Below are 12823 nucleotides of genomic sequence, written 5' to 3' on the forward strand. Positions count from 1 at the left end.
AGACAGGTTGCTCGACCCCCTGGACATCCAGATGTCCCTTATCTGGAGAATTCTTCCTTGAAGTGGGTCATAGTCACTCACCTTCCCAGTCAAGGCAACTTTGAGACCAATGACAACTCTACAGAGCTTTGGGAGCAGTGTGGCTCTGTACCTGCTTGTCAACAGACTTCATTCTTAGGGCTTCCTAACCGACAAGATCCTGGTCATGTTGGCCTGGGTACCAATGGGTGGCTTCCAGCTGAGGTCCTGGTAGGGCACAGCCATTAACCACCAGCACATTCAAATGCATGGGATGCTACGTTCCTTTCCAGCTGGCCCGCTGTCTGGCCCTCTGAGGCCCTACAGCGAGCTCATATGTGACTTTCAAACTCAGCCGTGCTCCTGATTTTAACCAGCGGTCCTTGACCAGGAGTGACATTGCCCTCGATCCCCAGCCCTGGGGCCATGTGCAATGTCCAGAGACACTTTTGGTTTCATCGCCCGAGGGGAGGGTGCTATTGGCATTTAGTGGGTAGAAGCTGGCGGAGGCTACTAAAGATCTCTCAATGAACAGGACAGCCCCACCCCCTACAAAGTATTATCCAGCCCCAAATGTCAGTAGCGTTGGGCTTGAGAATCTGTGTTTTAAATCTGCTGCAGGGTTGAACCGTGCGCCAACCCCGGTCCCTTGCACCCCCACCCCACCCTCTCCGCATCGCTTTATTTACCAAAGGGGGAAAAAAACTCTGTTATTTTTTCCGAGTGCATTTCCACCTGTATCTTATCAAGAACCACCAAGTTCAGCACACCCTTGATTAGTCACTTCCATTAACAGTGTTGATTTTGGGGTTTGTGTTTATTTTTGAAACGTAGGCTCCTTCTCCCTGCCCTCTTCCTTACCCACCAGTGGTGTGCAGCCAGCTTCCCAGCACGGTCTTGTCCACACTTTCCTGGGCCATCCATAAGTGTCCTTGGCCAACTCCTGAGGATAGTGGCTCCTCCCCCTCCCTTCCTGGGGGTTAGGGGCAGTGGGGGGAAGGTTCTGCAACTCTCAGAGTTTCCCTTAAAGCGACAGTTGCCTCCCCTGCGACTTATTTCCCAGATACGCTTGAAACTCCTTTTCATTAGTGACTCCGTTGACCAACCGACCCGTGACAAAGCTGAGACTTTATTCAAACTAGCTGTCCACATTCCGTGAAACCAAAGACTCGCGGTGGTTTTTGTGCCTTGAGTCAGAGGCAAGGAGGTTTTTACTTTGCAGGGTCCATCCTGTCTCCCTGCACGCCTCCCCTCCTCTCTGCAGGCTGGTCTCTGGGCTATTATTTAAGTGTTTCTGGGTCATAGAGAACCGGTCCCTGTTCCTCCCCACTCGCCCACCCATTGACTCTTGGCACCTAGCACTCCATCCCCAGTTGGAGGGATTTCCAGGCCTATGGGCGAGTACCGAGGAGCTCAGAGATAACTCCATACAGGCTTCGGAGTGGTCCCTCTTTGACCGAGCACTGCCCAATGCCCCTCTCTCCTCTTTCCTGAGCTCCAGGAGCCAGAACCTTCCCGGAGGTGACTTACAGAACCTCTTAGCCCATGGAGACCCTCTCCATTCTGGTGGGTCTCATTGCTAGTCTTGTACAGATATTTGCAAAGAAACACTGACCCAAGGAAGCTTCGAGGCAGGCACCTGGTAGAGAAGGCCCAGAGTACCCTTCCTCCTTCCCCCACCCTCCTTCCTGGGACATTTATTTGAATACCACCACCAGGGAGAGGGCCACTTTGGGGTATTTATTTGTTTAAGCATGGGTGGTTCCTACAGAGGAGGGTGTCGGGTTTCAAGGTTGGAGGACCAATACAAACAGAGAATGGGTGGTCTGGAAAAAGAAGTGGGCAAGGGGCAGGGGGTGAGAGAACCCATTCGCCCTTTCAAGTTTGTAGGTGGAAATGCTGAATGAAGTGTGACCTTCTATGTGACCCAGTTATCTCTAAGACAGAGCAACTTGCCAGGGTGGGGGTGGGTGGGTGGGTGGGGGAGTGTGTGTTCAGACTCTGGGAGACCCTTTCCGTAGATTGTTGAAGAGTATTTGGAAATGGTCAGGCAATTACTTACATTCGCCAGGTCACTGTCAAAAACAAAACAAAATCAAAGACAAGATGAAGGAAAATCCGAAGGGGAGGTGACGTCGCAGCTCTCTGGTCCCCAATATTCTGAAACCCAGCAGCAAGGAGCAATGGCAACCTAGCATGTGGCCTACCGTTCCAAAGTTCTCGACGACAGAATTGGAAGTTTGTAATGGCAGGCTCACCGTTAGACCTCACGGGTGGGATGCTGAAGAACTGGAGGGCTTGCCAGGAGGGAGCACACCAGGGGAGGTTTTGGGGCCATGGCGTTGTCCAGTTAATGTGACTGTTAAATATAGGAGAGGCAGGAAGACAGTAGTGAGTGGCCACCATCTCCATGTCCTACCAGGGGAAAGACCAGGTACCTGGAGCAATGTGGAATGAGGTCAAACGCCAGAAATCCTCTCCTAATCCTGAGAGTGACAGCTCCAGAGAGCCCCTGGCATCACTTGTTTAAGAGTTGGACGGAGAGGACAGCTTTTTACCAAATCAAATCTTAAGGACTGTTTCCTCTGGATAAAAAAAAAAAAAAAAAAAAAAAAAAAAAAAAGACTCTCACTAGAGCTGCACCAATCGGAGACCTTGTTAAAAATTAATGATGTGAGTACTCAGGTGTTTAGGGATGAAGGGTCTGGATGTCTGCAACTTACTCTGACATGCATTTAAAAAGCGAGATGGGTTGATGGATAGATCCGTGCATAGGTACGTGATGAAGCGAAACAGAGCAAAATCTTGACAATCTAAGTGGTGGGTGCGTGGGCCCAACATTTCTATACGTTTGAACATTTTCAAATAAAATATTGGAACAAAATACCAGTCCCTGGGCCACCCATGGTGATTTTTTGCTTCAGTGAGATGGTGATGAGATCTAGGGATTTTTTTAAGCATTGCAGGGGATTCTGATGAAGAGCCAAGTCTGGTCAGGCATCTGTGGGGTAGATTGCTATTCCTCCAATTGCTTGTGCACAGGAATCCCCTCGAGATCCTGTGGAAGCAGAGTCCGATCCAGCAGGTCCGGGGTGGGACCCGAGAGTCTGCATTTCTCACAAGCTCCCAGGTGAGGCTGATGCTGCCGGTGCACAGACCCCACCTTGGGTGGAAGAAAGAAGTGAGAGGACTCTCTGTGCTGCTTCCCATCCTCCACATGGACTTCACGGAGGAATCATCCGGGGAGCCTCAAAATCAATGCATGAGAGTCTCGCCCCCAGAGAGACCCCTCTGGTTTAAGAGATCTAAAAGCTCCTCAGGTGATTCTAAGGTGCAACTGCTGACTTAATGTCATGAGATGAATCCAGGGAATATTCAATTTTAGCAAATGGATTTTTTGCACGGTAAGACACTGAGGACCCTCATCACCAGGTGCACAGAGGCTCATCCCACAGCAATGGAAGACTCCAGATCACCCCCAACCCGGGATTCTTCTTAATTCCCCTCACGATGAGAACTGTTAGTGGCTGGCATTTATTGAGTGTCAGATGCTTTACATGGTTAGCCTCCATCATCCATGTACCACGGTGAGGCAGGCATTATTACTCATTAAATGTGGGGACATTGCGCTTGATTTGAGTTGAGTGGCTGGCCCAAGGTGACCCAGCCAATAAGTCAACGTGTTGGAAAACTATAGCCTGTGGTGCAAATCTGGCCAGCTGCCTGTTTTTATAAATAAAATCTCTCTCTCTCTCTCTCTCTCTCTCTCTAAGATCTGATTTTTAAGCAATCTCTACACCCAACATGGGGCTTGAACTCCCTGCCCGGAGATCAAGAGTCGCACGCTCCACCGACAGAGCCAGTTGGGCGCCCCTATAAATAGTTTTACCGGAACGCAGCCATGCCCGTTCATTTACGTATTGTGTCAGTTTTCATGCTACAGTGACAGAGTTAAGCATTTGCAACAGAGACCCCTCCACCCCCACCCCACCCCGTAGCCCCAGAGCCGAAAATATTTACTATCTGGCCTTTTTACAGTAGAAGTTGGCCGACTCTTGATGGATGGGTGAGTTAGCCAACCGGAGCCAGGGTGCAATCCTTGGCCGTGCTTTCGAGCAAGAGTAGCCCATGGAGGGTGAACCTGAACTCATGATCACTGCAGCTCGGGTTTCTGCTCAGACTTTCCACTTCGGTCCCGTGGCCTGCGTTTCGCTCCAAGGGTTCCTTGCTTCCTCTCAACATATTTTGATGCCAAAATTTCTGATCTGTTTTCTTAAGAGCAGGAGGTCTTGATCCCCAAGCCGGGGCCATCACACAGCTCTCTGCGGACCTGGGGTGAGGGAGGCCAGCTGCTGGCCACCTTCCACTCCCACACTGTGGGGGGCCTGCGTGGAAAAGCTCTGAGCCCCGCTGCTCCTGGGAGGTGGCAGCAGCAAGAGGCTTCCGTCCCATCCCATCAACCGTCCACCGTCCACCGGGAAGCCCTACCCAGAGGTCAGGAGGGAGGAGGGAGGGGAGGAAATGCCAATCAGTCCATCAAAGCCCCACCCTCCTGCGGCTTCTAGCCCTGTGAGGGAGGGGGCCGGAGTACCCTTGGCCCACCCCCAGGGGCCGAGGGCAGGGCAAACAGGGGAAGTGCATTTGGTAATGATTCTAGATTTCCTGTTTGGTTTCTGTCCAGGGGGCTTTGGGATATGCTAACTTGTATTATGTGTGTACACATGCACATTATGTTCCTCTTCTCTCAGGGTTTTTTTTTTTTCTCTTTGCTACTTCTTTCCTCTAGGGCTTGTTTGCATTTTTTTTTCTTTTTATTATTGTTAAATGGTGTGAGGCACTGCAATGGGCCAGTCCCCAGCCTCCTTTGGAGGGAAATTTGTGGAAAAGGAGAGGGGAGAGGTCAGGAGAGGCCAGGATAACCTGCCTGGATTCCTGGGGATTTGGCTTGGGTGCCATATAGATCCTGTGCCCCTTGGGCACACATGGTAGTAAAGAATTCATTTCGGTAAACATTTATTTAGTGCTTCCTGTGTGCATGGGATACGAAGATGCTGCAGACAGCCCAGTTTTGTCTTGTAAGAGGTCAAAGGCAAGGGGGGCTGGAGAGAGAAAGAGAGACAGAAACAGAGACAGACTGACTTTAAAGTAGTATAATAGGGATCCCTGGGTGGCGCTGCGGTTTAGCTCCTGCCTTTGGCCCAGGGCGCGATCCTGGAGACCTGGGATCGAATCCCACGTCAGGCTCCCGGTGCATGGAGCCTGCTTCTCCCTCTGCCTGTGTCTCTGCCTCTCTCTCTTTCTCTGTGTGACTATCATAAATAAGTAAAAATTACAAAAAGAATAAAGTAGTATAATAAATGTAAGTAGCAGAAACAGGCAGGGGCAGAGATTGGGGTTGGGGGCAGGTGGGTATGTCAGGATCGTTTTGCTCAGCTTTCTCTTCCTAGCAGGACTGTGCCCTAGTCTTGAAGATAGTGAGGCACCACCTCTCACCAAACAACCCACAAAGAAGTAATAAGGCCCGGCATCACCAGCCAGCTCCTTGCAGCGAGGCTGTATCCCAGTGTCTCCAAGTAAGGCCGACAGGCTCAGTGGTCACCATTTGCTCCCTGGGATGTCAGCCTCTGCCCCTGCAGGGCTGGGGGGCTGGGGGGCTGGGAGCCTGGGGCTCCTGGGAGGAAGAGCCTGTACTTCCTTGGGGGCACAGAGGTGACCTGCCTCCTTTTCATTAAGTGAGGACTTTGATCCCTCCAACGGGGAGGAAAAGAGAGGGCTCCTTTTCAACACCTTCCAATATCCTCCCCCTTGCTGTGCCTGGCCCCACTGTCACCTCACCTTGAAGGAGACAGGATGTGTTTCCAGCTGGGCCCTTTCTCTTCACGATTTAGACTGGGAGCCAGTGAAGTTTATTATACTGATGTGGCTGATGCCAGGTGGCTCAGGTTGTCCCTGAAAGCAGCAGGTGGAGGGGGTGCGGGCAGAGACATTGCCTCCCAAAACCCCTCCCTGGGCCACAGTACCTGTGTCACTCAGCCACGTTTCTGGGTTTCTGAGCTGGCAGGGAGAGGGGATCATGACCTCATTGTCATCTCCCTTCCTTCCCTTCTGTCCCTTTTCACCTGTTGTCTACATGCTAAATGGTAAAAAATAAAAAGAAAATAAAAAATAAATTTAAAAAAAAATCCCGGGCAGGATGTTATGATACGTGAGTGTTTTCGATTGTGTGGGAACTCGCCACCTGAAGTCGTTTCAGAGCTGGAGAAGCCTGAGCCTGAGCTGGTCCGGGAACCCTGAGCCTAGGGAGGGCAGGAAAATACAGAGAAGAGCAACTGGGAATGCCCATCCCATCCCATAGGGCTGGAGCGCACTGGGAGCCTTTGCAAACCAGCCCCCACAGCACATCCGTAGACAACTAGCTCTGGGGTCTCCTGGGGATGCGCAGTGGGGCCAGTGTGGCTGTGCTCTGCTTCCGTTTCCCACTAGAAAGAGCTCAGCAAAACTGGTGCAAGAATCTTCTAGAAGTTCAGGGGTTTCCCCGGAAATGAGAGGATCACAGAACCACGCGGATTTCCTGGTGCTTTCCCATCTGTGAACTCAGACTCTCTGAATGTGCCTTCCACACAGAGTCCCAGTCCCTAACCCTAACCCTAACCTTGTAGAGCGGAACGTCACATTTGGTCGTTTTGCCAAGTGAGGATTCATTTTTTTTTTATTTTATTTATTTATTCATGAGAGACACACATAGAGAGAGGCAGAGACACAGGCAGAGGGAGAAGCAGGCTCCATGCAGGGAGCCCGACGTGGGACTCGATCCCGGGTCTCCAGGATCAGGCCCTGGGCTGAAGGCGGTGCTAAAGCACAGGGTAACCCGGGCCGCCCCCCCCAAATGAGGATTCTTGCTGAAATGTGAATAATTACCTCCCAATTTACCTCTTTGGAAACTTCATATGTACACACACGTGCGTATATATGTGCACATTTATATATATACACACACCTTTTGTGTACATCTATGATGTATAAAGAATTTTACAGAGGAGTGAAGCCCTCTATATACAGTAATAACTAGACCCCCAAGAAGCACAGGCTGTGCCAGGAAGGGTGACTAACTTGTCCCAACTTGCTGGGGAATGCCCCTATTTTAAAACTGGAAGTCCGGGGCACCTGGGTGACTCAGTGGGTTAAGCATCTGCCTTCGGCTCAGGTCATGATCCCAGGGTGCTGAGATAGAGCCCCACGTTGGGCTCCCTGCTCCGCGGGGAGTCTGCTTCTCCCTCTCCCTCTGCCTGCCGCTCTCCCTGCTTATGCTTGCTCTCTCTCTCTCTCTCTCTCTGTCAAGTAAATAAGTAAAATATTTAATAAATAGCTAAATAAAACTGGCAGTCTTACATCCTGAGATGATGCTGCACGTTAGATGGGTTTGTACGGAGGAGGAACCTGAGACAGACACGTGGAGCTGACCTTTGCCCAAGGCCACATGCAAAATCGGGCTGAGGCCAGGCTTACACTTAAGCCTAATTCTACAATGAGTATGTTTTTTTTTTTATAGGGACACCTCAGGCCTTGCAACTATAAACAGGGAAACTCTGTTGAAGATCCAGAATGAAGGGCAGTGGCTCTGGGGGTTGGAAATTTGGAAATGATGAGCTTTCAAAAGGGAGAGCAAAGCCAGGAAGAGGAGGAGGAGGAGGATCGAGAGGGTCAAGGATCTCCAGCCTGGGGGTGTGAGGAGGATCAAGGACTTGTCTGGGGTCCAGTTAACCTTCTGGATGGAAGGCCGCCCTCATGGACGCCCTCTTGTCCAGCCCCTGAGCCCACTAAGGTGGCAGCAGAGGAGGCCGGATTGGAGAAGGGAGAATTTGCTGAGAGCATCTTCCTCCCTCTCCTCTTCCACCCCCAGTCCCCTCCCAGCCCTTCCCCTTCTGCTCCCCGAGGGGCTTCCAAAACAGGTTCTCCTTGCCTGTTGGCCGGCTCAAGGAGGGGCATGAGGAGGGGGGGCGGTGGGGAGGCAGAGCAGAGGGATGGAGAGCTAATTACTGTTTTTTCTTTTCAGTCCCTGTAGCTCTGCCAAACGAGGATCCCCATTCTGGAGGGACCCTAATCCTCTGCTGGTGCCTGGAGGTGTCCCAGGCAGCTTTCCATCTCGCTCATTATCATGGGCCCGCTTCCAGAACACGTCCACTCCTGGTTTCTACGACTCCGCCTTGCACACCTGTACCTCCCGTCCAGGGGAAGGACGGCTGGCTCTCGGGGGCTCAGCCAGAGGGGAGCTGACCGGAGACCAGGCCAGGCCGTCCCACCTACACGCCAGTAAGAGCAGGGGACCCCGTGGGAGTTTCCTTGTTTGAACAGATTGGGATGGAAGAGGCCTGGGGTGTGAACCTCCTGGAGAACAGAGGTCCCCAGGATAAGCAATAGTTCTAGAGAATTCGAATGCCAGCAGGAGTCGGCCTGGGGAGAATTTCCTGGGGCTGCTGCATCCCCGTTCTGGGGGAAAAAGCATAGCTCTTGCCCTGCAGCTGGGTACGGTTCCCCGGCACCCCCTGTCCCAGCCCATCTGCCCCCATCCCGTTCCCATTGAAATAATCACAGGGTAGGCCCGGCCTGGCAGCGTCGTCATGACAACTGCTCTAATTTCTTTTAATCCCAGTGTTCCTTCCTAAAGGGACCTCCTCCAGCCCCCGCTCCCCCCTGCAACGTGTTTTAATTGTAATAACTCCTGGGTTTTCGGGAGGTAATGACCGTGTGTGGGGAGCCGCGTTGGCCTGGCTCCATCCCTAGAGCTGCCCGCCCAGCGGCGCCAGGCAGCCCTCCGCCGCCCAGCGGGGGTCCTGGAGGAGCCCAGGGCAGGCTGGGCAGGGTCTGCCAAGGGGGGCTGCGGCCTCGGCGCTAATGAACACAGGCCGGGGGTCGGGGAGCCTCGGCCCTGCGGGGTTGTGTCCCAAGGACATTTTATGGCCCGCCGCCCCTCATCCCCCCCTGCATGCTCTCCCCCACCCCTGCACACACCTTGCAGGGGATCCACGGGCCATTACTCTGCTCCAGGCCCCAGCCACGGTGCTGCTGCTGTTGCTGCTGCTGCTGCGGGGATGAACTCAAATCACCCCAAGGAGGGGGAGGCTTGTTAGGAAGGCATTTCCAAGTCTCGGGGAGGCCCAGGATCCTGCATTTCTCACCATGTCCCCAAGGCCTTGCATTTCTCACCACCTCCCTGGGGTGGGGGAGGGGGGTAGGAGGGGGCACGCCCAGGCTGCCTCGCCTCAGACCCCGGTTGCAATAGGAAGCATCTGGAGCGACCCTGTCCAACAGATGGAGATGGAGATGCCCCGTATTTACACTATATTGACCTGGCGTTCACCCGCATGAGCCCGTTGAGCAGTCGCGCAGTGGCCAGCTCCACGGAAGAAGGCAACCGTCCAGTGGATCGCACGTGTGCATCCGTTTGGATGTAAATAGCCGCACGGAGGCCGGTGGTTACCCTTTGGGAGAGCCCAGAAGTTCTAATGCTCAGCGCAGGTACGACCTCGCTTCGGCTGTCTCTGCAAAGGCCACCACCGGATGCAGCCACCTGGCCAGCGTGCAGCCTGCGACCGCCGCCCGGGCCCTCGCGGCCCCCCTCCCCTGCACCGAGGACACCCCGCTGCAGGCCACGCTCCCCTCCAGTCTCGCTGAGAAGGGACCGCAGAGAAGCGGGCGGAAGGTCTGATGGCCTGGCTTGGAAGCCAGACCTGAAGTCTGATCAAAGCCTGCAGGGCCCTGCCGCTTGCCCGCTCTTCTGGGAAGTGGGCTATTTCCAAAGCCGCGCTGAGGCGCCCCGGCCACCGGCCACCGTGGGCCCTCGGACTCTGCTTGTGACGCTCTTTCACTGCTAATAACCTAAGGGACAGTTGTGGGGTTGAGGCAGTAATGCGGCAGGAGCACTTGGCCCACTTCGGCTTCCACCAGAGCCTTCCCATTCGCACGCTGAAATATTAGATGTTCAGTTGGGAGTCCAAGAGCAAAATATTTCTGAAATTGTGTGTGTGTGTTTTTCTTCTAATTTAATGTGCCAGACAAGCCTCCCTGTAATTAAAACCAGAAACAAGGACCAGACTTAGACAGAGATTTGAAGGCTGTAAAATTCTAGGACAGGTTTATGTAAAGCAATTAAAAAGGGAGTTAAAAATTGTTAAAAAATTAAACACTAATTACTTTTTTTTCTCCTCTCATTTCTGCTGAGCTGTGTTGGCCGTGGAGCTCGAAGAACGATATAAAAAGGAGAAAGTTTTGCCTCGTTGCTGTAAATCATGTTCAACAAATGCTTCTCTGCATTTTGCAGCCGAACCCATCTGCTGTCAATTAGCCTAAATCATGCCTTTTCAATTAAACGGGCTTAGGGAAGTCTGGTAGCGAAACGGGTGTGTGTGCATGCGTGCATGTGTGTATGTGTGTGTGCACGTGTGTGTGAGTGTGTGTGGAGGGGGCTGGGGCGGTGGTTGCGGAGGGTGGGAGAAAGGTGAAGTCTGTGAGGTGGAAATATCCTTTAAAAGGTGTGATCCTATTTTAGCGTTTTCCATATAAAGTGGGGTATTATTTGCTGTGCTGCGGGGAGCAGTGAAGGCTGGAAACTCCGTGAAGGAGGTGAGCCTTGAGCACCGGGAGTAGATGAATTCTGGTGAGCTCTAGGGCAAGCGGCCGAGCTGCTGGTGCTCCCTGGTCCCCATGGGGCAGGGGACTTGGGGCCACTGTGTTAGGGGTGCCTAAGAGGGGCAGAAGCAACAGCTGCAAGCAGAGGGCCTTGCAGCTCAGAGACAGAGGGTCCTTGGAGGGACAGCCCTAAAGGGACACTTTAGGGCTACTAAAGTGGAGGAGCCGGTGGCCTGCAGAAACACACTGGGGCACACACCAGTGAGCAAGGAGGGAGGGGAAGGGGCCATTGTTTTACAAAATAAAGTGGGCTTCCCATCCCAGTAGATGGTCTGGACTCAGTCCTGGAAGGCCCCGTCTCTAGGGCCTTCATGGGGGTCGCTACCCCACTCTGTTCCTTCTGGAGTCCCCAGGCCACGTGGCTCTGTGTCCAGTGTCCTGGGGTGGGGGAGGTCAAGTTGGGTTGTGGCTCCCCCAGAGTTTAGGAGCAGCTGGGCCGGAGTGTGTGTGTCTTGGCACGTGGGACCCCTCGGTGTGCTCATGTACCCCCTCCCCACCCCCGCTCCAGGTTGCCAGCCCGTGATGGTCCCAAACCCTCCCAGCCCCTGGCTCCTTCCCAGCTCCAGAGCGGTCACGTGAGGCTGTACCTGAGACGAGGTGACCGACATTCGGGTGGTAGTTTGTGGCACTTGCCTTCGAATTCCTGTGGCCTCGTCTCCCTTGATGAAGAAATACATTTGCCTTGACTCAACGTGGATGGGGAAATTTGCATTCTCTCCTCCCATCCGCCGAGGGAGGGAGGGAGGGGGTGCGGGAGGTGAAGTGTGTGGTCTGCTGATGATGAGTGTTTATTTTTAGTTACCCAGCCTCCTCCTCCGGGCTGGTCTCAGCCCCCACCGAGGGACCGCCCCGAGCCATCAGCAACCTGCCCAGGGAAACCTGCGACTCATTCAGGGTTTAGAGGGGGGATTTGGTAAAGGCAGGTCTGGTGATGGGAGCTGGGTCTTTGAGACTCAGGTTGGTGTAGACATTGACAGTAGTACGGGGCGCTTACAGGGTTCAAGCACCGGCCTAAACGTTTTACCCCAAATCCCTCATTTCTTCCCCACAGTCAGGCTCCGGGGATAGACCGCCCACAGCTCTGTTTTTCGTTTAAGAGGACGCTACGCCACAGAGAAGTTAAGACATTGGCCCAAAGCCACGCAGCTTCTAAGTGCAGAGCCGGGGTTCGACCGCCCCCTGCGCGCTCCTGGCCCTGACGCTCCGCGGCCTCTTAGAATCAGGGTGCAGGGTGGCCTCTGAGACTTTCCACGAAGTCTGCTGCTGTGCTCCCCCCCCCAGGAGGGGGCGGGTGGCAGTGACCGGAGGTGGTCTTGGGGATGATGGATGGAGTTCTGACTTTGGAGTTAGGAACACCTAGATTGGCATCCTAGCTGGGCCACCTGCTGCTCCTGTAACCGCCACCAAATCACTTATTGCCTTGGCCCGCCCGTGAAATGGGGCACAGCCTGACCTCCCTGGAACGGTGAGGTTTCAGCAGCGTTGAGTGTGCCCGGCATGGAGAAGACACTCCATAAACAGTGGGCTCTTTGCCTTCCTTCCTGGTGGCCTGATTCCATGAAGCTTGACCTGGTTTCTTTCTGGCTCTTGGCCTGTGATTTCCTGTAGGATACGGTTTCAGGTCTCTTTCCAAGTGATTCACTCTAAACAAGCCCCGGGTGGGACACCGTCCATGGAGCAGCAGCCCCACACCCCTCCACTGGTAATCTGACCACGGAGAGCTTTCCTTTCCCCAGGAAAGGCCACCTCCAGACCCCAGGGGCTCTGCCCTTTGTGGCAGCTGGAAGGAAAAGGTGAGGCCACGTCACCCTCTGTTCTCTGTCCACAGCTTCTCCGGGCTGCCTGGCATCCCACTGGCTGGGCCGAGGAGGGAAGGGCCGCCTGGCCTCGCTCCAGAGCAGCCCAGCAGGCCCAGCCATGCAGGCTGCCCTCGTCCTGAGCCCCTTTAATCCGATAGCTGAGTGCAGTGATCCGTGCCTAGGGCTTCCAGGAGCCTCCCTGAGCCAGGCACCAGTGTTCCCAGCCACCTCCGAGGGTGGCGGAGAGGTTGCTGCCTGGCTCCACGGAGCTGGCAGGATGTGGGAGAAAGAACCAGGGGCCAGAGGCTTCACTTGGAGGC

The 12823-nt window shown here is 53.9% G+C and overlaps 1 protein-coding gene across 1 annotated transcript in view; it reads left to right on the plus strand.

Annotated features, from left to right (window-relative positions):
- LOC119873395 (translation initiation factor IF-2-like) overlaps window positions 1-10302 on the plus strand; it is a 176480-nt gene extending 166178 nt beyond the window's left edge. The window contains exons 4-5 of the mRNA XM_038549492.1: window positions 8072-8328; window positions 9299-10302. Coding sequence (XP_038405420.1) covers window positions 8072-8292 — 221 coding nt within the window. The 3' untranslated portion in view covers window positions 8293-8328; window positions 9299-10302. The remainder of the gene's footprint in view (window positions 1-8071; window positions 8329-9298) is intronic.
- The last annotated feature ends 2521 nt before the right edge of the window (window positions 10303-12823 follow it).

The sequence above is a fragment of the Canis lupus genome, chromosome 9 (genome assembly GCF_011100685.1).
Source record: "Canis lupus familiaris isolate Mischka breed German Shepherd chromosome 9, alternate assembly UU_Cfam_GSD_1.0, whole genome shotgun sequence".
Classification (NCBI taxonomy): domain Eukaryota; kingdom Metazoa; phylum Chordata; class Mammalia; order Carnivora; family Canidae; genus Canis; species Canis lupus.